Consider the following 24,097-nt stretch of genomic DNA (forward strand, 5'->3'; position numbering starts at 1 on the left):
TGTTAGTGGTCTGTAACTGGTCTGCTTTTACTGGTCTGTTACTGGTCTGTTAGTGGTCTGTTACTGGTCTGTTAGTGGTCTGTAACTGGTCTGCTTTTACTGGTCTGTTACTGGTCTGTTAGTGGTCTGTTACTGGTCTGTTACTGGTCTGTTAGTGGTCTGTTACTGGTCTGTTACTGGTCTGTTACTGGTCTGTTAGTAGACCCCCTGTGAAAATGACAGCAACATTTGTATTTATGCCTTTATATAATGTATTCGGGTGTATTTCTCCACCTTAAAGCAGGAGCTTCATCCAGCTGTGAGTCTATCTGTGAGTGACTACAGACAGATTGTGTGCAGACTGTAGCTCATCTTGAACGAGCGTATCACTACTTTACTTAGGAACATGTTCCAGTCAGAGGAGGCTACAGCAGGAACACATTGAACATGTGGAGGCCTGAATGGGGATTGAAGACGAGGTTTCGGAGCCCGCAGAAAAGGCTACGGACGTAAACCTGAATGACCTCCCTTTAGTCATTTATCATGTAAAGAGACAGTTGATGGTAATAACTGTTATCACACTGAGGGTAATGAAGTCGAAGGGAAGAGAGAGAGAAGGCTGGTTACTAGAGTCATTGACCCGTAACTTGTGATCTCTCTTCTTCTCTCTTCTCTTATGTAAATATTACAGCGAGTGTTTGGAGTTGTTCGAGTGTGGACGGAGATATTTTGTAAAATGAAGGTCGTGTGGATGGATTTTTGGAAAATATCTGTTTACGTGCAGACAGGGCGATGACGATGGAGTGAGAGTGAGTGAAGAGCTGGAGGTGATATATAGAGCAGCGTTGATGAGTAGATGGATGCAGGTGTGCAGATGGTAACAGGTGAATCAGTTTAGCAGCAATCAGGAAGAGAGAGAGACCGACCGGAGACACTGATGGTCGTCTGCAGGTTGGACAGACATTTAAAAAAACAGACAACAAGACGACGTCCTCAGCTGACGGTAATCAGTGTTGCTCTCTACGGTTCACAGGGAAGGTGGTGGGAGATGAGGAAGAAGACGGGTAGAAACATCACCGCTCAGTCAATAAAACAAAGCGGTTTGTGGGATCTATCAACCCGCTGTCACTCCCAACTCGTCAAATACAGCCGTTTGGTCAGTGCCCCCGCAGCATCACAGAGGCACCATTTAGCAACAGCATGTGACGAACAATATAAACCCACCCAAAGAAGTTGTAGTTTTGTTGCTTAAACCTAAAGAAGTTGTAGTTTTTTACGTAAACCTAAAGAAGTTGTAGTTTTGTTGCTTAAACCCAAAGAAGTTGTAGTTTTGTTGCTTAAACCTAAAGAAGTTGTAGTTTTTTACGTAAACCTAAAGAAGTTGTAGTTTTGTTGCTTAAACCTAAAGAAGTTGTAGTTTTTTACGTAAACCTAAAGAAGTTGTAGTTTTGTTGCCTAAACCTAAAAAAGTTGTAGTTTTATTGCCTAAACCTAAATAAGTTGTAGTTTTGTTGCTTAAACCTAAAGAAGTTGTAGTTTTTTATGTAAACCTAAAGAAGTTGTAGTTTTGTTGCTTAAACCTAAAGAAGTTGTAGTTTTGTTGCCTAAACCTAAAAAAGTTGTAGTTTTATTGCCTAAACCTAAAGAAGTTGTAGTTTTGTTGCCTAAACCTAAAGAATTTGTAGTTGTGTTGCCTAAACCTAAAGAAGTTGTAGTTGTGTTGCCTAAACCTAAAGAAGTTGTAGTTTTATTACCTAAACCTAAAGAAGTTGCAGTTTTGTTGCCTAAACCTAAAGAAGTTGTAGTTTTGTTGTCTAAACCTAAAGAAGTTGTAGATTTATTGTCTAAACCTAAAGAAGCTGTAGTTTTATTGTCTAAACATAAAGAAGTTGTAGTTTTGTTGCCTAGACCTAAAGAAGTTGTAGTTTTATTGTCTAAACCTAAAGAAGTTGTAGATTTATTGTCTAAACCTAAAGAAGTTGTAGTTTTATTGCCTAAACCTAAAGAAGTTGTAGTTTTGTTGCCTAAACCTAAAGAAGTTGTAGTTTTATTGTCTAAACCTAAATAAGTTGTAGTTTTGTTGCCTAAACCTAATGAAGTTTCATTCAGTTTTACATGTTAGAATGTGTTGTTTTAAGTTTCACTTTCACTTTTACAACGTAGTAGGTGTAGTAGGCCCCTACTGACCCACATCTATGGTGCTTATAGCGACTGATAACGCCTATTTAATGACCTGATGAAGAGTCGAATCGGGAGCATATTCAAACAATACCAGTCAGTTTAGTTTGCTCAGTTCGGTTTGAGTTTGAGGTTGTTTATTGATTCTTGAACATCATTTTCTTTTCCTCCGTCCTTCCTCAGAAAACACTCCTCTTCTTCAGCTCTGTGTCAGTATCGATCTACATGTAGCTGCTGGTGGAGCTGAATCATAATGTGGAGACAGAAACAGGAAAGTTTGGATGAAACGATGTATTCCTTCTCTGCTGTCTGCAGCACATGTAGCTGATTATCCATTAAACCGGACGGTGAGCTGTGAAGCAGCCTGCTGGTCACCACTCTGTGGATAAATAAATACAGCTTTATAGAAATAGAGAGGAAATAATGAATAATAATCACCAACAATCTGTCAAGAGAGAAAGAGAATGAATGAGTCATAATAATCTTTATTTATGAAGTACATTTTCAGATCAAATCACTCAGATTTTGGAGAATACCTTGATCCCTAATGGTCCCTAACGAGGTAGATTTGGGCTTTCAGCGAGGATGACTTGTCAAACTTTAATTGTCTCATTTAAATCTGCTTGCAGACGTGTATTTAATTCCTGACAGGCTGCAGACGGAATATCAAAAAGTAATATTTTGTTTTTCAGGATTATCCTAAAATGTTATTTACAAATTTAGATGAAGATCTGATGAAAGCTGAGCAGGCAGAAATGGGCGTGGCCTTTATGGATGGATGCATGAAAGATTTATTTATTTTTATATTTATTTATTTACCAAAGTCAGACAACAGAAACTACTTAGTTATCTTTAGGAAAAGGTTGCGGTTTGGGTTCAAATAAGTACAGAAGTGGCATAACTTAAGTACGTAAGTTATGTGACAAATAAATCAACTTCTGGCCTCACACGGGGCACCAATACTGGTCTCCTGGTGAAAGTCTGGTGTTTTTAGACCCATCCACCCACCCCGACCTCCTCGCTACGCGGTGTTTATCGCTCTTTATACTACGTCACCTTTCCTGCTTCACGATTACATGGATTACTTTCGTAGCTACGAACAGTGTATGAGAACAGCCTGTAACTCTCATCTTTGTGTCGCTTATTCAATTAGGTTAAAGAGTGCGACGCCTTCTTCGCCTCGTTCTGATGCACCAGGCTGTACTGAGCTAACCCGGTCTCACGGGAAGGCGTATTTAATACCACAACATTATACCGACATTAAGGTAAGGGAAAACATCATGGTTGGGCTTAAAATAAGTATGTAAACTAAGTAAAATATGTACGGAAACAACCCGTTCCCAACTCGTCAAATACCGTCGTTTGGGCATCGCCCCTTTAGCAACAGTATGTCACAAACCGGGCTTTCAACTAACTCCAATGTAAACCCACCCACGGCGTTATTCGGCGGTCGAAGCAGTAATGTAGTATTAATAGCATGAGAGTCCGTAAGTTGCTAGTCAGTTTAGTTAACGTCAACCACAACCGTTTCCTAACCCTACAAGTAGGGATGCACCGATACAAGTAGCCCTTTGTCCACGGTGCGGCAAGGTCCAGGCGGGGAGCGCTGTAAAGCTGCGGCTGCGAGTCACCTTCGCCCCGAGCCTTTCCAAGCCAAACTAGAGCGCGCCGTATGCGGGACTCCACAGCCTGCTGTGGTTCGCTCACACCCTCCAGCTGGCTACTAACGAGGGTCTTTTGGCACAGAGAAGTACTTGTATCGGTACTTGGTATCAGCGAGTACCCAAATGTAAGTACTTGTACTCGGTTTGAAAAAAAGTGGTATCGGTGCATCCCTACCTACAAGTGGCTGTGTTGCCCAAACCTAACTTCCTGTGAAGTTTATTTTGAAAGGACACTACGCATGTCTCCAAGTCTGAGGCCGTGGTTCTCTGCCAGAAAAAACAGTGTATTGCACCCTCCAGGTTGGAAGTGAGTCTTTAGTCTTAAATAATTGTTAGTTGCAGCATGATTCTGTAAACTCAGCTGATACTACGGCAGCGTGTTTCTTTTGTTGTGTCAGCAGCTGAATCCTTACGGGTCAGTTAAATAATAACCCGAACAGGATGTGTTGAGGCTGTGATCATCGGTAGCTTTAAACCTCCTCTCACAGCCGTCAGTCAGTATTCAGAGTTGACCGCTGAGACGCCGTCACGGTGTTGCTGCAGACAGAAAACAGTGAAACAAGTAGCACAGAGAGAGAAACACAGCAGGAGGAGAATAAAGAGTGACTGGCAGGTGAGATAGGATGGTAAAGAGGAGAAGAGAAGCAGCTCATTAGCATATCCTCCACTGAGCTTAACTCTCCACCGCTGCGTCTCACCAGTAATCCCACTGGGACGGGATATCAGTCACTGGACCAGCACCAGATTTCACTTTCAAGTGGGAGAATGTTTCCGCCGATAAACACTGCGTTCCCCTGAATTAAACATGACTATACGGCTGTGACACCCACCGTAAATAAATATGCACATAATGTTGTCAGCAATAATGAACAAACTACAGTCAAACTCATAGGACAGGATGTCATAACTATAGACAGGTAGAGGACTTTATGAATCCCAGCAGGGAAACTGTACCATTACAGCAGAACAAACTAAACTACACTAACAAATATACAATACTTAAATAAATGAGAGGATTCTTACTGTACATAGTATATAGGCTACATGTGTAAAGCTGTGAGGTGGACATAATGCAAGTAGTGCAAAATGATGTGCAACGTATGCAGTACTGTAAAAACATTCAGATAATTATGACTATAGAATAATTAATTATGACTTCTAATTCATAATAAGCATATAACAATTATAGTTGATGATTCAAGATGATGACTATGACTCAGTAAGATACAACTATTATCTAATATATCACAATTACAGCAAACTTGATAATTACTAATTATTACTACAATCTTTGTATGTTGTCTAAAGGATGCCTTGTTCAGCTTCAATTCATATTTGTAGGCGTTTAGCCTTTCTTTTCTTTTTTTTGGGCACAGCAACCTGCACTTTATTTTTTTTTCCATTTCTTTTTCCTTTATTTGGTTTTACTCTGACATTTACATAAACATACTTACAGTATATACAAATATGAAGTGAACCAACTTTTCCACTTTTTACAGTGAAATTATAGAACACACAAATAGAGCATGGGGTGCTTTCCATGTAAAATAAGATCAAATAAATAATAATAATAAAAAAAATTACATTTACAAAAAAAGAAAAATTAAACAAAAGAAGGGCGTTTTGTGTGAAATATGGCGTTTAGCCAACATATTTTTTAATTTTGCTATCTCGCTTGACGTACACATTGGGAGGCACACAAATTTCTGACAAATGTCCGAAAAAAGAGTTAAAGAAAATGTCTGATGGAAAGCCTGTTGCATCTCATACCGGCGCTAAAGGGTGCGTTGTGCGGTGGCATTGAACGCCAACGGTTGTGACAAAGCCTCAGTGTCTGACGATCTGGGAATGAGAACGGGCTGGAGTTTTTATCTATAGGACGTTCTGGTCTATTTAAAAAGATAATTTTTTTGTTACTTGGTAACAAAATCTAAAGAAATATTCAGCTTCAATTCATATTGTTGGCGTTTAGCCTTTCAAAAACAACATTTTCACTGTGGTCATAAAATCGAAATCTGCATATTTATTGTGTGTAAATGTTTGAAATCTACAAGAGGCAATAATGTGAGTTCATGTGAAAATTTTCAAATGTAATAAGCAAATGAAATGTGCTTCACGTGTGAGAACAGCTCATCTCTTGAAAGCTGATTTAACGTAGATTCCTGTTGGATTACTCTCTAACGTTGTGGACCAGAATGAAATCTCTGTGTCATAAACGGTTTTGGTGTCTTTAAACTCACGAGTCTGTTCCCCAGACTACATTTTCCTTCGTTTGATTTCATTTCCTCAGCAGCACCTGAAGCCTGCAACACTTCCAGACCAGCACGGCCGAATAATAGTGCCTCGCAGCTTCAGTGTAGTGAGAATTAATTTAGTTAATTTTCATCTTGGAGTACCGCAGGACTGCACGAATCAGCTCTTCTTCTTCTTCTGCTCACGACAGCAAATCAAAAGCCTCTGAGGGGAGAATCCAGCAGAACTCAGCACATTCCTCCTTAATAAAGTGTACCACAGATATAGGAACATAAACAAAGTTTCTACTATCTTCATGCACCAACAAGTCCTCCAAACTGCATAAAAAACAGGCTGTTTGTCATCAGCGTTAAAAACGTCTGCGTAGGAGAATGAAATGAGCAGATTGAAGGCGTTATCAGCCTCATAGATCAAAGATCTCAGGATTTATCTGCTCTGAGGTTGTCGAAATTAGATTTGCTTATGTAGAACTAAAATCACAATATCACACTTAATGGATAATTTAAACAAAAGTCTGTTTATGAAACTATTTAAAAAGATATTTTTTTTGTTACTTAGTAGCAAAATCTAAGGAAATATTCTGCTTCAATCTATTTTTGTTGGCGTTTAGCCTTCAAAAACATTTTCACTGCGGTCAGAGATCATAGTATGTATCTGCGTTCGCTTGGTGAATCCGTCAAGACGTCATTTCTTTACTTATGTCGACGAAACTGACGAGTTCTATTCATTAAAAAAAGTTGATTTGATTTTAAAAAAACTAGGGCTGTCAAAGTTAACGTGATAACATTAATTTCTTTAACACATTAACGCATTAACGCATTAACGCAATCGATCTTTCGGAGGTGAGAGAGAAGATACTGGTATCATATGAAACTAGAAAAGCTGATGAATCCATCGGTACCAGCCATGTCATACTAGCTTGTCAAACTTACGCTAAATTTTGGCGAGGAAAAACCAGCATGGCCATTTTCAAAGTGTGATTAATTTGCAGTTAATCTAAACTATGGTGTACGGTCTAAGACCTGCTCTATATATAAAGCGTCTTTGCGATAACTTCTGTTGTGATTTGACGCTATACAAAAATAAATTGAATTGAATTGAATTGAATCCCGATTAACTATTTTAATCGATTGACAGCCCTAATACATACGTTTCATATCACGTGTAACACGCTTGCAGAAACATACAATGCCACGTGGTTAACAATGATGTAACAGCATAATATAACGTAACAATGTAGAATAACGTAACGTTACAACGTAACGTACCAACGTGTCGTAACAACGTGTCGTAACAACGTGGCGTAACAACCTGGCGTAACAACCTGGCGTAACAACCTGGCGTAACAACGTAACGTAACAACGTAACGTAACAACGTAACGTAACAACGTAACGTTCCAACGAGGCGTAACAACGTGGCGTAACAACGTGTACCAACGTGGCGTAACAACGTGGCGTAACAACGTGGCGTAACAACGTGGCGTAACAACGTGGCGTACCAACATGGCATAACAACGCTAAATTTTGGCGAGGAAAAACTGGCATGGCCATTTTCAAAGGGGTCCATGAACAACAAGAGTCCCCACTAAAAAAACTTGACTTAAGTGTAAACAAACATGGAATCAGTGAAGAATCAGTGAGTTAGTTTTTACTTTGTACTGAAAATTGAAGAAGGATGGACGGATGAAGTCATGGAGTCATCTTTAGAACCATCAAACTATCAGGGCTTTGCTGCCGATCGTCGGGAGGAATCAAGACCAGAATCAGCTGGATTCTGGTGTAGTGTGGACCTGACATTAGATAGTGGTGGGGGGGGGGGGCTTCGAGGAAGTAGATTGCTGTGTTAGAAGGTGCCTGTTTTCCCCGTCTGAGGCGTTACAGTGGAAGTGATAACAACTGATGACGGACATTTAATGATGACACTGTAAGCGGAGTCCAGTTGAGTCCTTGTCTGACGGACCCACTCGCTCTGTTCACTTGTTTTATTTCAGATAGAAGGCTGTAGTATACTTCAACCCCCCCGCAGAGCTTTTTGAAACCGTCCCCCGCCATCACGCCGTGTCTCCTGCTGGTTTAATGTCTCCAGCTGAATATTTGATTTGTTCTCTCCCTTCAGGATCACAGCTGACATGAAGCAGGCTGCAGGTGTTTAGGCGGGAAATCAGCCGACTGGCTTCATAATTGGAAGAAGCTGTTTAACATTTGGAGCTAATGAGGAGTCACTCACTTCTTTTAACAGCATCATTTAATAAGTGGTGGAAGAAATACTCTTTTACTGAAGTAACAGTAGTAATACCACAGAGCGGGAATACTCTGTTACAAATATTTATGTTGAGTTGATTTTTATTTTGTATTAATAATATGAATCTATAAAGTAATTAAAGGTTAAAATGAATTTAATCCACATAATCGTGAATCAGCGAGTAGAAAGAGGGCAAACGCCGTGTAGAGAGGAGGTCAGGGAACAAACGTTGCGTAGGGAGGAGGTCAGGGAACAAACGTTGCGTAGGGAGGAGGTCGGGGAATAAACACTGTAGAGGGGAGGTCAAAGAACAAATGTTGTGTAGGGAGGAGGTCAGGGAACAAACGTTGCGTAGGGACGAGGTCAGGGAACAAATGCTGCGTAGGGAGGAGGTCGGGGAACAAATGCTGCGTAGGGAGGAGGTTAGGGAATAAATGCTGCGTAGGGAGGAGGTCAGGGAACAAACGTTGCGTATGGAGGAGGTCAGGGAACAAATGCTGCGAAGGGAGGAGGTCGGGGAACAAACGTTGCGTAGGGAGGAGGTCAGGGAACAAATACTGCGTAGGGAGGAGGTTAGGGAACAAACGTTGCGTATGGAGGAGGTCAGGGAACAAATGCTGCGAAGGGAGGAGGTCGGGGAACAAACGTTGCGTAGGGAGGAGGTCAGGGAACAAATACTGCGTAGGGAGGAGGTTAGGGAACAAATGCTGCGTAGGGAGGAGGTCAGGGAACAAACGTTGCGTATGGAGGAGGTCAGGGAACAAATGCTGCGAAGGGAGGAGGTCGGGGAACAAACGTTGCGTAGGGAGGAGGTCGGTGAAAAAATGCTGCGTAGGGAGGAGGTCAGGGACCAAACGTTGCGTAGGGAGGAGGTCAGGGAACAAATGCTGCGTATGGAGGAGGTCGGGGAACAAATGCTGCGTAGGGAGGAGGTTAGGGAACAAATGCTGCGTAGGGAGGAGGTCGGGGACCAAACGTTGCGTATGGAGGAGGTCAGGGAACAAATGCTGCGAAGGGAGGAGGTCGGGGAACAAACGTCGCGTAGGGAGGAGGTCAGGGAACAAATACTGCGTAGGGAGGAGGTTAGGGAACAAATACTGCGTAGGGAGGAGGTTAGGGAACAAATGTTGCATAGGGAGGAGGTCGGGGAAAAAATGCTGTGTGGGGAGGAGGTCGGGGAACAAACGGAGCGTAAGGAGGAGGTCTGGGAACAAACGTTGTGTAGGGAGGAGGTCATGGAACAAATACTGCGTAGGGAGGAGGTTAGGGAACAAATGTTGCATAGGGAGGAGGTTAGGGAACAAATACTGCGTAGGGAGGAGGTTAGGGAACAAATGTTGCATAGGGAGGAGGTCGGGGAAAAAACGTTGTGTAGGGAGGAGGTCAGGTAACTTCCATCCTTAAGAAACACCACTTCTGGAGTTATTTTAACCCAAACCACCATCTTTTCCTAAACCTAACTAAGATGTTTCATGTGAAGACGGACGTTTATTTGAAAAGACTGTATTCATGTAACGAGTGGAAACTGGCACGTTTTGCTGCCCAAGGAAGAGCGCCGAGCATTGAAGCACATTTCCGTAGTGATGATCCCGTGTGTCTCACTTCACCTTGATAAATAGTTTAAGGGCTGGTGGAGCTGAACCTGCAGTATCTTATAAAGTAAACAAACATATTGATAATATTACAATAGTGGTACAAGTTAGTTTTTTTGTCCAGTGCTTTAAGAGCTGGTTTAAAGGCTAAAGCCTGGTCTAGCATACTGCTAAATACATCACTTCAACTGTTTTATACTACTGAGGAACGCAGTATGTACTGTTACAGCCTCTGTTAGTGTCTCATGTTGTAGCTCGGTGAGGATGCATGTAGAGTCAGAGGATTACTGCCGTGGACTCAGACTGCTGCAGACGGACCACTTCACTTTAACTGGAAAACGGAGCTGGTCTCTCAGGAGACACGTTACATTAGAGCCGCTGAAGCATCGCTGGAAACACTATAAGAGCTTCAGCTAATCTGTTTTCTGAAGCTGCTGGTTTCATTCAGGTGAACATCACTTTAAATATACCGACTGGGTCCATCTAAAACAAAGATAGGTTCAACTGCATGGATTATTTCTCTCATAAAACGTTTTCAGAAACACATTTCTATGAACTATTTTCATGAAATAAGGGAAGAAAGTTTCCAAACGAGCCGCCATGTTGGTTCCGGTTTGCAATCTGAGAGCAGCAGCCCACGAGGGAACGTGTTCATCCAATCAGGTGTCTAGTGGCAGCCCGTCAAGCGTCCAATGCTGGGAAGAGAGACGATCCCTCGCCATAAAACAAAACGCCTCTGTGGACACGAACCATTAGAGCAGCTCAAACCGTGCCGCGGTGTCGCAAGCAGCTCTCCTCCGGCAGGAAACGACATTAAGTTTAGCTGTAGTGTCGTCCAGGTGGAAACAGTAGAGCTGATAGACGCTGTACAGCACCACAAACATGTTGAGATAAAGAAAAGGAAAAAAAAAATAGCCATAAATCGGGAGAAAGGTGGGATAATGTTGTGGCTGAAGCTGTTTGACTGTTGATGAAAGAAGCAGGAATCTGGTTAGGGAGCCGCCTCTGCACCCTCGGGTGATTCTGGTCCTGTATAGCTCCTACAGTCTATCCTCTCTGTTACATCTATCCTTTACAGCTCCTACAGTACATCCTCTCTGTGATATCTACACATCATTTACAGCTCCTACATCCTCTCTGTTATATCTACACATCATTTACAGCTCCTACATCCTCTCTGTTATATCTACACATCATTTACAGCTCCTACATCCTCTCTGTTATATCTACACATCATTTACAGCTCCTACATCCTCTCTGTGATATCTACACATCATTTACAGCTCCTACATCCTCTCTGTGATATCTACACATCATTTACAGCTCCTACATCCTCTCTGTTATATCTATCCTTCACAGCTCCTACATCCTCTCTGTTATATCTATCCTTCACAGCTCCTACATCCTCTCTGTTATATCTATCCTTTACAGCTCCTACATCCTCTCTGTGATATCTATCCTTCACAGCTCCTACAGTACATCCTCTCTGTGATATCTATCCTTCACAGCTCCTACAGTACATCCTCTCTGTTATATCTATCCTTCACAGCTCCTACATCCTCTCTGTTATATCTATCCTTTACAGCTCCTACATCCTCTCTGTTATATCTATCCTTCACAGCTCCTACATCCTCTCTGTTATATCTATCCTTTACAGCTCCTACATCCTCTCTGTTATATCTATCCTTTACAGCTCCTACATCCTCTCTGTTATATCTATCCTTTACAGCTCCTACATCCTCTCTGTTATATCTACACATCATTTACAGCTCCTACATCCTCTATGTGATATCTATCCTTCACAGCTCCTACATCCTCTCTGTTATATCTATCCTTTACAGCTCCTACATCCTCTCTGTGATATCTATCCTTCACAGCTCCTACAGTACATCCTCTCTGTTATATCTACACATCCTTTACAGCCTGCTGGGTTTATTTTCCTTCAGCGCCGTCACTCCTCTTCTCTTTCTCAAACTCCAATCACACATCCAGCCTACAGTCTGTCTTCTCCTCACACACACTCACTTCATTTCCTCTTTTCATGTGTCACACACACTCCTCATTAAACACCTGCTGTCAGTCACCTGCAGCCGGCCGGGGGATAAACTGTGTCTGAAAAATGAAAGAAGCAGTTGTGTGTGTTTCCATTACCGTCAGGGATCGAACGCTGGAGTCCGTCCAGCACCGTTTCCCGTAATGACTCCCAGCTGAGCGGAGAGGACGGGGGTGATGTTAAATTGTCTGTCAGGTCATCTTAAAGTGATATTTGATATTCATCTTCTCGTGCTGAGACTCGTGGTGACGTTGAGTCTTTGTGCTTTCAGACTCTATGACGGTGCGGAGAGGAAAGAAGCTCAGCATCTCCATCCAGGAACACATGGCCATAGACGTCTGCCCCGGCCCCATCAGACCCATCAGAACCATCTCCGCCTACTTCCCCCGCCTGTCCCCCACCTCCCCCGGCCCCATCTCCCCCAACCCGGCCTCCTCCCCGTTGGTCCTAAGCCCCGGCTCCGTGGCCTCCGGATGGGCGGGGCTCACCTGCTGTCTCCTCTGCTGGCCCACGGCCGGCCCGGTGGTGGCGGCGGCGGCGGGTCGTTGTCCCTGACCAGCAGCGTGGACACGTCGGTGGAGATCAACAGCTCCGACAGTGACGACTGCAGTGAGCCTCGCTGTTGGCATGTGTCTGTGTGTGTGTGTCACTGTGCGTCTCTACACACCTGTAGCGGCTGTTTGCATGACTCAGCACGACTCAGCACGACTCAGAACAACTCAGCACGACTCAGAACAACTCAGCAGACTCAGCACGACTCAGCACGACTCAGAACAACTCAGCACGACTCAGTACGACTCAGCAGACTCAGCACGACTCAGCCAAACTCAGAGTGACTCAGCACGACTCAGCACGACTCAGAGTGACTCAGCACGACTCAGCACGACTCAGCGTGACTCAGAGTAACTCAGAGTGACTCAGAACGACTCCGCATGACTTGGCATGACTCAGCATGACGTTTCACTCCAGACTTCAGGTACCTACAGGAAGCTGTTGTAATGTAACGCAAGTTTTAACCAAATTTCCTGAAAATCTGCAAAAGAAAATATGAATTTATACGTGTTTCCACCCGCTGTACGCATGTTGTGATTTTTAGGTTGTAACAGACTCAGTTTTAGAGCTAGAGAGAAGATACTGGTATCATATGAAACATATCACATTAAATACTTGACTAATCTCCCTTTAAGGAACATTTTGAACAGTTAAAAAATACCATTAACTATTTTAATCGATACATTGAATATATCCGAGCAGTAAATTCATAAATAAAACATACAATTTGGTAACTGTAGTTTGGTCGGTGGCTTGCCAGCTGCTTGTTAGGCGGATGGTGTTGTGTTCAGGGACCTGCTGTCGGACTGAGGGAACGTAAAGATGCTGCAGTGTGATCAATAAACAAAAACACAAGAGTCCAATTTATGTGAGATGCCACAAACACAGACGACCAGCAGTTTACCCCAGAGTTCAGCTCAGAGATACGACTCGTTAATAATTCATGAGGCCAAAATAACATTAATAATGCAACACACGCAAACCTCCTGAAGCACATGTGTGTTTTAGTGAGGATACTTCTTCCACATCTGGATCACAGATGTTTAACAGTTTGATGACGTACTGTCTGCTTCAGAGACACCTCAGACGGGTTGGATCCTGCTGAATGGATGAATGAATGAATGAATGAATGGATGCTGCGACATGTTTCCAGGCGTCTCTCTGGTTCACATCCCCTCTCCAGCAGAGACTAATTGTTTTTTTTTATTTCCCCGTTAACATTCATTTAATATCACTTTTGTTTTTCAGTCACTGGTTGATGATTTTATTTGTTTTTTAATAAGATGAGATTCATTAGAGCATCACAGTCTGACAGTCTGCCTCGTGGAGCTGGAACTCTGAGATGACACATAAAAGACACCCGGCGCCCTGAACACAGACACATACAGACAACACCCCTCCAAAATAAGAGCAAGACCCCAGACGGGAAGAGACACAAAACAACAACAAACACCTGTTGCATCTCTTTGTGGTTGTTTTGTCTATCTTTGTGGTTGTTTTGTGTCTCTTTATGGTTGTTTTTGTAGTTGTTTTGTCTCTCTTTGTGGTTGTTTTGTGTCTCTTTGTAGTTGTTTTGTCTCTCTTTGTAGTTGTTTTGTCTCTCTTTGTAGTTGTTTTGTCTCTCTTTGTGGTTGTTTTGTGTCTCTTTGTAGTTGTTTTTTCTCTTTGTAGTTGTTTTGTCTCTCTTTGTGGTTGTTTTGTCTCTCTTTGTAGTTGTTTTGTCTCTCTTTGTGGTTGTTTTGTGTCTCTTTGTAGTTGTTTTGTCTCTCTTTGTGGTTGTTTTGTGTCTCTTTGTGGTTGTTTTTCATCTCCTTGTAGTTGTGTTGTGTCTCTTTGTGGTTGTGTTGTGTCTCTCTGTGGTTGTTTTGTGTCTCCTTTTGGTCAGCCCCTTTCATTTTGCATCATTTGTGTCTTTTTGAGGTTGTTTTTTGTCTCCTTGTTGTCATTTTATGTCTCTTTTCAGTAGTTTTGTGTGTCTTTCTGGTCATATTGTGTCTCTTTTTGATATTGTTTTGCTCTTTGTGATCATTTTGTGTCTCTTTTTTTGTTGTTTTTGTGTCTCTTTGTGGTTGTTTTGTGTCTCTTTGTGGCCGTCTTCAATGTCTTTGTTGTTGTTTTGTGTCTCTGTGGTCACCCCCTTGTCGTTTTGCATCATTTGTGTGTCTTTGTGGTCGTTTTTTGTCTCTTTGTTGTCCATTTGTCTCTCTCTGCGGTTGTTTTTTAGTCACTGGTTGATAATTAATTTGTTTTTTAATAACTAGATTCATCAGAGTTTGACAGTCCTGTAACTGAAACTCTTTGATCGAATCATAACAGACACTTCCAATAAGACAGAACCCGTCTTTATTAGATGTTGAGTATGTAGTATATGTTGTGTAGAGACGGTCCCTGTAGAGATGTTCTCGTCGCTGCAGAGCGTTACCGCGGTGCGCTGACGTCTGCAGGATGCTGAAGCACTGCGTCTGTTAGTGTTAGTGCGGTATGATTCTACAGCAGCCGGTCGTCTCTGCTCCGGGCTGCTGGGAGTCAGAGGAGGTGGGTGGAAACACAACCACAAAGAGTCACATTAGAATAAAACAACATGGACACAGACAGACAGCGTTTTATTAACATTTAGTGTTGAGGACTGCAGAGAGAAGACTGAGATGGATCTGCTCTCTCTGCATGTTAAATCATCATTATCTGATGCTCATTGTTCAGTACTACGCTGTCAGTGACGGCTGAGGACAAACACTAGTGTTATCACCCTTCAGTCCTGAGTCCGACTGGATGTTCAGTATGATTTAAATGAACATCACCTGCTGTAGTCAGTGATTTAAATCCCCTCCAGAGTCACGTCTTTATCCTTTTGAAACAGGAAAGAGGGAGCTGCTTAGTTTCATTTCATTCATTTACTTGACCGACAAATGTCGGCGTTGATTCATTTAAATAAAAGCAGCTGATGCAGTTTATGTAAGACATCCAGCCAGAGCTCATTTACAGTCTTTGTCCTCCAGCAAAATCCAGAACAAATACAACAACAGAAACACGCTGCAGATGAAGAAACGTGCTGCAGAAAGCCAAAAACAAATCCTGAACGTTGAGAGGAAACACGCTACAGATACAGAAACCATGCAAAGTCAGAAACACACAGACACAGAAAACAAACAGAGAAACGCTGCGTATCCAACACAACGGGAGTCCTCCAGGTTCTAGTCTCTCTGTGGTCTCTTTGTGTCTCTTTGTGGTTGTTATTTGTCTCTTTGTGGTTGTTATTTGTATCTTTGTAGTAATTTTGTAGTTGTTTTGTGTCTCTTTGCAGTCGGTGATTGTTTAACATCTCTGTGGTGGTTTTGCGTCCCTTAATGGTCGTGTGTCTGTAGTCATCTTTTTTGTTGTTGTTTAGCGTCCTTTTGTAGTTTTGTATCTTTTGTAGTTGTTTTGCGCCTCTTTGTTGTTGTTTTGCATCTTTTTGTAGTTGTTTTATGTCTTTTTGTAGTTTTGCGTCTTTTGTTGTTGTTTTGCATATTTTTGTAGTTTTGCATCTTTTCGTAGATGTTTTGCGTCTTTTTGTAGTTTTGCGTCTTTTGTAGTTGTTTTATGTCTTTTTGTAGTTTTGCGTCTTTTGTAGTTTTTTTATGCCTTTTTTGTAGTTGTTTTGCGCCTCTTTGTTGTTGCTTCTGTTTTGTGGCTGTTTTTCATCTCTTTGTGGTTGTTATTTGTCTCTTTGTAGTCATATTGTGTCTCTTTGTGGTTATTTTGAATCTGGTTGTGCATCTATTTTTGCATCTCGTTAGCATCTCTTTGCGGTCAGTGGTCTTTGTGATGATGTGTCTTTGTAGTTGTTTTATGAGTCTTTGTAGTTGTTTGATGTGTCTTTGTAGTTGTTTGATGTGTCTTTGTAGTCATCAGATTGACTTTCCAGCCAGAAGTGGTAACACTCACCTGAGATGTTCCTGTGAACAGAAGCTGTAACAGGAAGTGGAGGCGACAGCGTCTGATAAACACACGTCGGTTTACAGCAGCTTAGCGTTTAGCATCAGAATACAGAATCAGAATACATTCTGTTGTGTAAGCAGCGGTTTGGTGAAGACTAAAATAAATGTTGGTTCTAATCCCCGTGAATCACATTCTGTATGAGTCGTCTTATATAACGCAGAGGAACAACAGCAGCTCGTCTGTGTGTTGTATGAACATTTACTGAACCGTTCTACGCACGTTAGTGTGAGACACCCGGACCAACGTGTCCCTCTCCGTCTGAGAAGACACAATGTGTCCCTCTCCGTCTGAGAGGACACAATGTGTCCCTCTCCGTCTCAGAGGACACAACGTGTCCCTCTCCGTCTGAGAGGACACAGGATGTCCTGTTGATATGTGTTGTTTTGATACTCTGTGTTGATGTGTGTTGATGTGTATTTTGTTGTGTTGATGTGTGTTGTGTTGTGTGTGTTGTGTTGATACTGTGTGTTGTGTTGATACTGTGTGTTGATGTGTATTGTGTGTTGTGTTGTGTGCTGTGTTGCTCTTCATGTGACAGCTGCTGCTCCTCTAAATTGGATTTCCCTCTTCAGACTGCATGCTGAGATGTCTCTCTGTTCTCTCGCATGCTCTCATTTGATCCTGACTGATGTTCAACAATGTCATGTTTCTTTTCTTCGGTGGACAGATGTGCTGCTCCGTTAGTAAATCCTGTTCTGTGTTACGTTTCCTCAGCTGCTCTGGGAACGCTGGAGTTCGAGCTGAGATACGAGCAGCGCTCCAGCGAGCTGCACTGCACGGTGCTCCGGGCGAAGGTAAGGACGCTCGCCAAACTGCCCGTCTGGTTACAGGTCTTTCCACCGGCTCTCTGGACCCGGCACACATCTGTTCCCATTCAGACACCACAGAGAGCTTCAGGCCTCAGTGGGCTTCAGACCAAATGCTCTTTGGATTGTCTCCGTTTCAACATAGAATCACAGTCAGCTGTCTAAGATATCATTCTGAGCTGCAGCATTAAGACTTCTGAACAAGCCAAACCAACATAGAGCTGTTCTATCAGTCACATCTAATAAGATCTCTCCAACATTCTTAATCTTTATAAATAATTGATGTATAACATGTTTTCTTTTATTGTGAACTCAACGGATCATCAGTCAAACTGATGTTGGGTTATTCATTTTATCATTCATCGTCTCATTGCAGACAGCGAGGTGATGTTTCCTCCGTTCTCATGTTGGATCTCAGCGTTTGACTCTGATCAGACTTTCATCAGTCAACATTTATTCAGCCCCTTCGCACGGAAAAGGCGCATAAACGGCAATAACGCGCACGATGTTTAACGTGCAATAAGTACGTCTTTCTGGATTCCTTCCACGTGTTCCTGTGGACAAGAACCATTACTGACGTTTGTCACAATTGTCACATGTTGTTTTATTGATGTTTGTGATGTGTTTTACTTCGTTGACTTATTTTAAACCCAACCATGACGTTTTCCCTTACCTTAACTAAGTGTTTTTTTTGCCTGAACCTAACTGCGGACATTTGCGTGGCCTACAAATGACATGCGAAAAGGCTGAAATGCGTCCTCACGACACCTGTAATGTGGTGGTATTTATACGCCTTCCCCTGACAACCAGGTTTCATTTAATGTAGAGCTCATTGATAAGAACCGCAGAGACCAAAGTACTGAACCGGATCTGAAACCTTTGACTTCTCATTAATGAACCGTTCTTATAGAAGCGTTTCTCTTTCTTCTCACCGGGTGGTGTTTTTAACACCGTACCCACCGTCTCTCACCTGGAGAGCTCTTTAATCAGCCTCTCACCTGGAGAGCTCTTTAATCAGCCTCTCACCTGAGACGAGTCCGGCTCTATCTGAACCTCCTGGCTTCAAAACGACAAGCTACCAGCTCCAGGAGAGACGGTGTCATACCTCAGAGCTCCGGAGGCTGGTTTAAGTGTCAGGAACAGTAACTGAGGACTAGAAAGAGACAACCAGCTATAAATGTTGTGGACCCGTCGGAGCTGAGGGACCAATCACCTGCCGGTCTTCCTGTCACCGAAGTATCCGTCACCGCTAAACCCCGACACCTGCTCTGAAGCTCCGCCGCTTCTTAAATCTCACCTGCCGACATTTAACACCTGCCGAGGGACCCGGCGGAGCGGACCGATGACAGCAGACTGATTATTATGCTCCGTCTTCCTCGGCCACGTTCACACGGGACACTACGACACTTCAGAGTCGCTGAGAAGTTACTGACTAAAAGACTGAAATGTCACCGGCTCAATACGTCTGGATGTGACTGAAATACTCTCAGAGATGTAATGAATATGTGACACCGTAACTCTCCACCTGGTGGAGGGGGAATAGAGGAAAACAGATTCCTGCTGATTCACGGCGGATCAGAGCAGATTTCATTCAGTATCAGAGGTGATAACTGTCCTCTCTGAGTGATGCTTTAATCATAGAACACTGTCTGTCTCTGCTTTACATACAGTAGACTGGTTATACCACAGCAGAGACACAAAGACCGACTGGTTCTCAGGCTTTGTTATGGTGAAGCTATAGCTATAAGATAACTCCACATTCCTGGTGCGGATGGCATTTTATGTTCTGCTGCAACTCTGCCTTTTAGTCTCAGTCCTAGCATCAGGCAGAAAACCAGATGATGTTCACCACTTCTATCAGACATCTACCTGCTATCTCCTCCTAAAGACCCCCTAAAGACCCCCTGGACCCCCCTAAAGACCCCTGGACCCCCTAAAGACCCCTGGATCCCCTAAAGACCCCCTGGACCCCCTAAAAACAGACTAAAATGTCTCTATTGTGGGTCTCAGAGGGTTAATACGTTTGTGATTTGACTTGTAACAGAGTATTTCTACAGAGCAGTATTGATACCTCCACTAAAGATCTGAGTCCTTCTACCACAGCTGGATTTAAACGTACATTATGTGAGATTGAATCTGGTACCAGACTCGTCTGTAAGGTCACAGTCGAGCCTCATTAGAAACAATAAATCGGTCTCTCTGCCGTCGCTGCAAATGTCAAAGCTGTTGAAATAAATTTGGGAGTAATATCTCAGGATGATGTGAGGTATGATGTGAGGTACGATGTGAAGTATGATGTGAGGTCACGAGGTTCAAACCCTCCGTTTGTGTGTTTAAATCATCCGTCTTCCGTCCTCCGTCGGCTTCAGGCTGGAATCATTCAACACGCTGCGTTCACATTAAGGTCACACATTACAACTCATTCATAATAACGTGATTAATAATCATCTAGTGATTCATCATGAAACATCATCATGATGTCACAACATCTATCTGACAGCTTTACTTTACACATTCAGATTATTAATATCAAATATAATACACTAATAGATGCTGATGTATTATTATATATTAAACTAGAAGCAGTATATAATAATAAATAATAAGCTCCGAGAGCTTCCTCTGTTTTGGACCCAAAGTTGAATTAATTTCGCCTCCTGGAGCAGATCTTCTAATCCCAGTAATCTCACTGGAATCAAGTGATTCTGTTGTGATTTGAAATGATGGCGTGGCCGGACCTTCAGAAGGAAGACTACAGGTGTTACTGATAACATTAACGACGGTTCTGTTAACTAAAGGCCCGTTCCACTCACTCAGCGGTTCCTGTGGAGGATCGGACCTCTGCTCGTCTACCTGAGAGGGACGGAGCTGCCAATCAAACACACCAGGAGCTCTAATCCCCCAGATCATTAAAAACACCTAACACACATTAACCTCACCTGCTAGTGGCTCATTAAGAGATCACAGCGAGCCAGAGTGAACCGGACCAGGACCAGGACCAGGACCAGGACCAGGACCAGGAACCCTGAACTGGCTCACCTGAATCCCAATCAAGCGTCACTGATGTGTTGTTGTGTTTGTGTGTTTGTGTGTCTGCAGGGTCTGAAGTCGATGGACTTCAACGGTTTGTCCGACCCGTACGTCAAACTGCACCTCCTGCCCGGAGCCTGTAAGGTGAGACTCAACCCGGGTTCGGTTAGACTGAGTTCACCAGGTGTGTCTCACTTTGAACAAGACTCGGTCCAGACCCAGTACCTGTCTGGACCGCGTTGCTCAGTCTGTCAGTTTGTGGTGAAATAGTTCCTGTAGTAGTCCGTGGTCGTGTCTCTAATGTTAAATCCAGTGCTACATGTCCACCAGGTCCGATGAGGACACTAGAGGACGCCACTCCACTCAGCTGGACATTTAAACGCTGACGTACTCATCGTCATCATTGATGCACCTGATTGGTCTCTGGTTTTCAAACAGGAAACGACATGGCGGCGTGCTCGTTACCGTTCTGTTATTCCTTCTAAACCATCCACCGACAACAGGCGATGATGTCATCGCTCAATGCAAAATCATGACTGAGAGTATTATAGGAGCTGAGGGTGTCAAAGTGTCCTCCGTCTGCATGAACACAGACAGAAAGATGTAGAGATTAAACATTAAACCAACATAATGTCCTCAGTGATGCACACAGAGAGATATCGTTAATGTTTGGTTGAGATATAGAGATGTCTGAGTTATTGTTGTTATTGTAAACCTGCTGTCAGACATGAACTATAGAAACTATATATATATATATAATCACTGTGTGCAGTGTTTGCTCTGAACCGACAGCATGCTGTGGATTAAGCTGATTTCAGACCAGATCATTAATTAAAAGCCATGAAATGAAATCTGTCTCACTCACAGCTGACGTGTGGAGCGTAAAAAAGATTAACTGGAGCATTGATTGAGAAGCAGAATTCATCTGCTCGTCTGGTTAAGAATCTTTTTATAAAAATGATTTGTGTTTTTATGGAACAGTTTGCCATTATCTTCACAAATTAAACCCAAGAGACGGACTAGTCTCTGATAACGGTTTAAATACGAGTCCTGACCAGACGTAATGTTAATATCAAGTCAATGTTAAACCTGGATTATATAAGATTTAATCTTTAATTTGATTTGAATCAGTTTTAATTAGGGCTGTCAAAGTTAACGCAGATTTATTTTAACGCCATTAATTCCTTTACCACATTAATGCAACATGTGATTTTTAGATTAAAGTTAGAGAGAAGATACTGGTTTCATAGTAAACTATAGAACCTGATGAATCCATCGGTAACAACCAGGTCAGACTAGCTGGTCATGAAGGAGGTTAAATAATGCTCCAAAGTTACGCTACATTTTGGCGAGGAAAAACTGTCATGTCCATTTTCAAAGGGGTCCCTTGACCTCTGACCTCCAGATATGTGAATGTGTGTGGGCCTTTTTTCCAAAAAAATGTCCAAAAAATGCCTGAAAAAAAGTCTGAAAATTGTCAGAAAAAACGCCAGAAAAAAATTCTGAATATTGTAAAAAAAAAAAAAAAAAGAAATCCGAAAAATGTCTAAAAAATGAAAAAAGAAAAGAAAATCCGAAAAATGTCTAAAAAATGAAAAAAAAGAAAAATCCGAAAAATGTATAAAAAATGAAAAAAGAAAAGAAAATCCGAAAAATGTCTAAAAAATGAAAAAAAAATCCGAAAAATGTCTAGAAAATGAAAAAAGAAAAGAAAATCCGAAAAATATCTAAAAAAGAAAAAAGAAAAGAAAATCCGAAAAATGTCTAAAAAATGAAAAAAGAAAAGAAAATCCAAAAAATGTCTAAAAAATGAAAAAAAAAAATCCAAAAAATGTCTAAAAAATTAAAAAATGAAAAAAAAATCTGAAAAATTTCTAAAAAATGAAAAAAAAATCTGAAAAATTTCTAAAAAATAAAAAAAAGAAATTCCGAAAAATGTCTAAAAAATGAAGAAAATAAAAGAAAATCCGAAAATGTCTAAAAAATTTTAAAAAAATCCAAAAAATATCTAAAAAATGTAAAAAAAAGAAAACAAAAGGTGAGGATAAACTGTCATGTCCATGTTCAAAGGGGTCCCTTGACCTCTGACCTCCAGATGTGTGAATGTAAATGGGTTCTATGGGTACCCACGAGTCTCCCCTTTACAGACATGCCCACTTTATGATCATCACATGCAGTTTGGGGCAAGTCATAGTCAAGTCAGCACACTGACACACTGACAGCTGTTGTTGCCTGTTGGGCTGCAGTTTGCCATGTTATGATTGGAGCATATTGTTTTATGCTAAATGCAGTACCTGTGAGGGTTTCTGGATCAATATCTGTCATTGTTTTGTGTTGTTCATTGATTTACAATAATAAATATATACATACATTTACATAAAGCAGCATATTTGTCCACTCCCATGTTGATAAGAGGATTAAATACTGGACTAATCTCCTTTAAGGTACGTTTTGAACAGATAAAAAATGTGTGATTAATTTGCAATTAATCGTGATGTATTTTTATGAGACACGTCTCTTCAACACCGCGTGGAAGTCGGTGACAGTGCCTAAGGAGTGGCAGACCGGGGTGGTGGTTCCCCTTTTCAAAAAGGGGGACCAGAGAGTGTGTGCCAATTACAGGGGTATCACACTGCTCAGCCTCCCTGGTAAAGTCTACTCCAAGGTGCTGGAAAGGAGGGTTCGGCCGATAGTCGAACCTCAGATCGAAGAGGAACAATGCGGATTCCGTCCTGGCCGTGGAACAACGGACCAGCTCTTCACTCTCGCAAGGATCCTGGAGGGGGCCTGGGAGTATGCCCATCCAGTCTACATGTGTTTTGTGGACTTGGAGAAGGCGTATGACCGGGTCCCCCGGGAGATACTGTGGGGGGTGCTGCGGGAGTATGGGGTAAGGGGGGCACTTCTCAGGGCCATCCAATCCCTGTACGCCCAAAGCGAGAGCTGTGTTTGGATCCTCGGCAGTAAGTCGGACTCGTTTCCAGTGGGGGTTGGCCTCCGCCAGGGCTGCGCTTTGTCACCAATCCTGTTCGTGATATTCATGGACAGGATATCGAGGCGTAGTCGGGGGGAGGAGGGTTTGCAGATCGGTGTGCTGAGGATCTCATCGCTGCTTTTTGCAGATGATGTGGTCCTGTTGGCATCATCGGTCTGCGACCTCCAGCACTCACTGGATCGGTTCGCAGCCGAGTGTGACGCAGTCGGGATGAGAATCAGCACCTCTAAATCTGAGGCCGTGGTTCTCAGCAGGAAACCGATGGATTGCCTACTCCGGGTAGGGAATGAGTCCTTACCCCAAGTGAAGGAGTTTAAGTATCTCGGGGTCTTGTTCGCGAGTGAGGGGACTATGGAACGTGAGATTGGACGGAGAATCGGAGCAGCGGGGGCGGTATTGCATTCGCTTTACCGCACCGTTGTGACGAAAAGAGAGCTGAGCCGGAAGGCAAAGCTCTCGATCTACCGGTCAATCTTCGTTCCTACTCTCACCTCTGGTCATGAGGGTTGGGTCATGACCGAAAGAACGAGGTCGCGGGTGCAAGCGGCCGAAATGGGTTTCCTCAGGAGGGTGGCTGGCGTCTCCCTTAGAGATAGGGTAAGAAGCTCAGTCATCCGTGAGGGACTCGGAGTAGAGTCCTGGCTCCTTTGCGTCGAAAGGAGCCAGTTGAGGTGGTTCGGGCATCTAGCACGGATGCCTCCTGGGCGCCTCCCTTGGGAGGTGTTCCAGGCACGACCAGCTGGGAGGAGACCACGGGGAAGACCCAGGACTAGGT

At 42.8% G+C, this 24,097-nt stretch overlaps 1 protein-coding gene across 1 annotated transcript in view; it reads left to right on the forward strand.

The window, feature by feature from the left end:
* doc2a (double C2-like domains, alpha) overlaps positions 1–24,097 on the forward strand; it is a 46,410-nt gene that overhangs the window by 716 nt on the left and 21,597 nt on the right. The window contains 4 exon segments of the mRNA XM_037792009.1: positions 12,233–12,433; positions 12,436–12,570; positions 17,206–17,285; positions 20,397–20,471. Of these exon segments, the coding sequence (XP_037647937.1) occupies positions 12,238–12,433; positions 12,436–12,570; positions 17,206–17,285; positions 20,397–20,471 (486 nt within the window). The 5' untranslated portion in view covers positions 12,233–12,237.

Source organism: Sebastes umbrosus, chromosome 14 (assembly GCF_015220745.1).
Source record: "Sebastes umbrosus isolate fSebUmb1 chromosome 14, fSebUmb1.pri, whole genome shotgun sequence".
NCBI classification, from domain to species: domain Eukaryota; kingdom Metazoa; phylum Chordata; class Actinopteri; order Perciformes; family Sebastidae; genus Sebastes; species Sebastes umbrosus.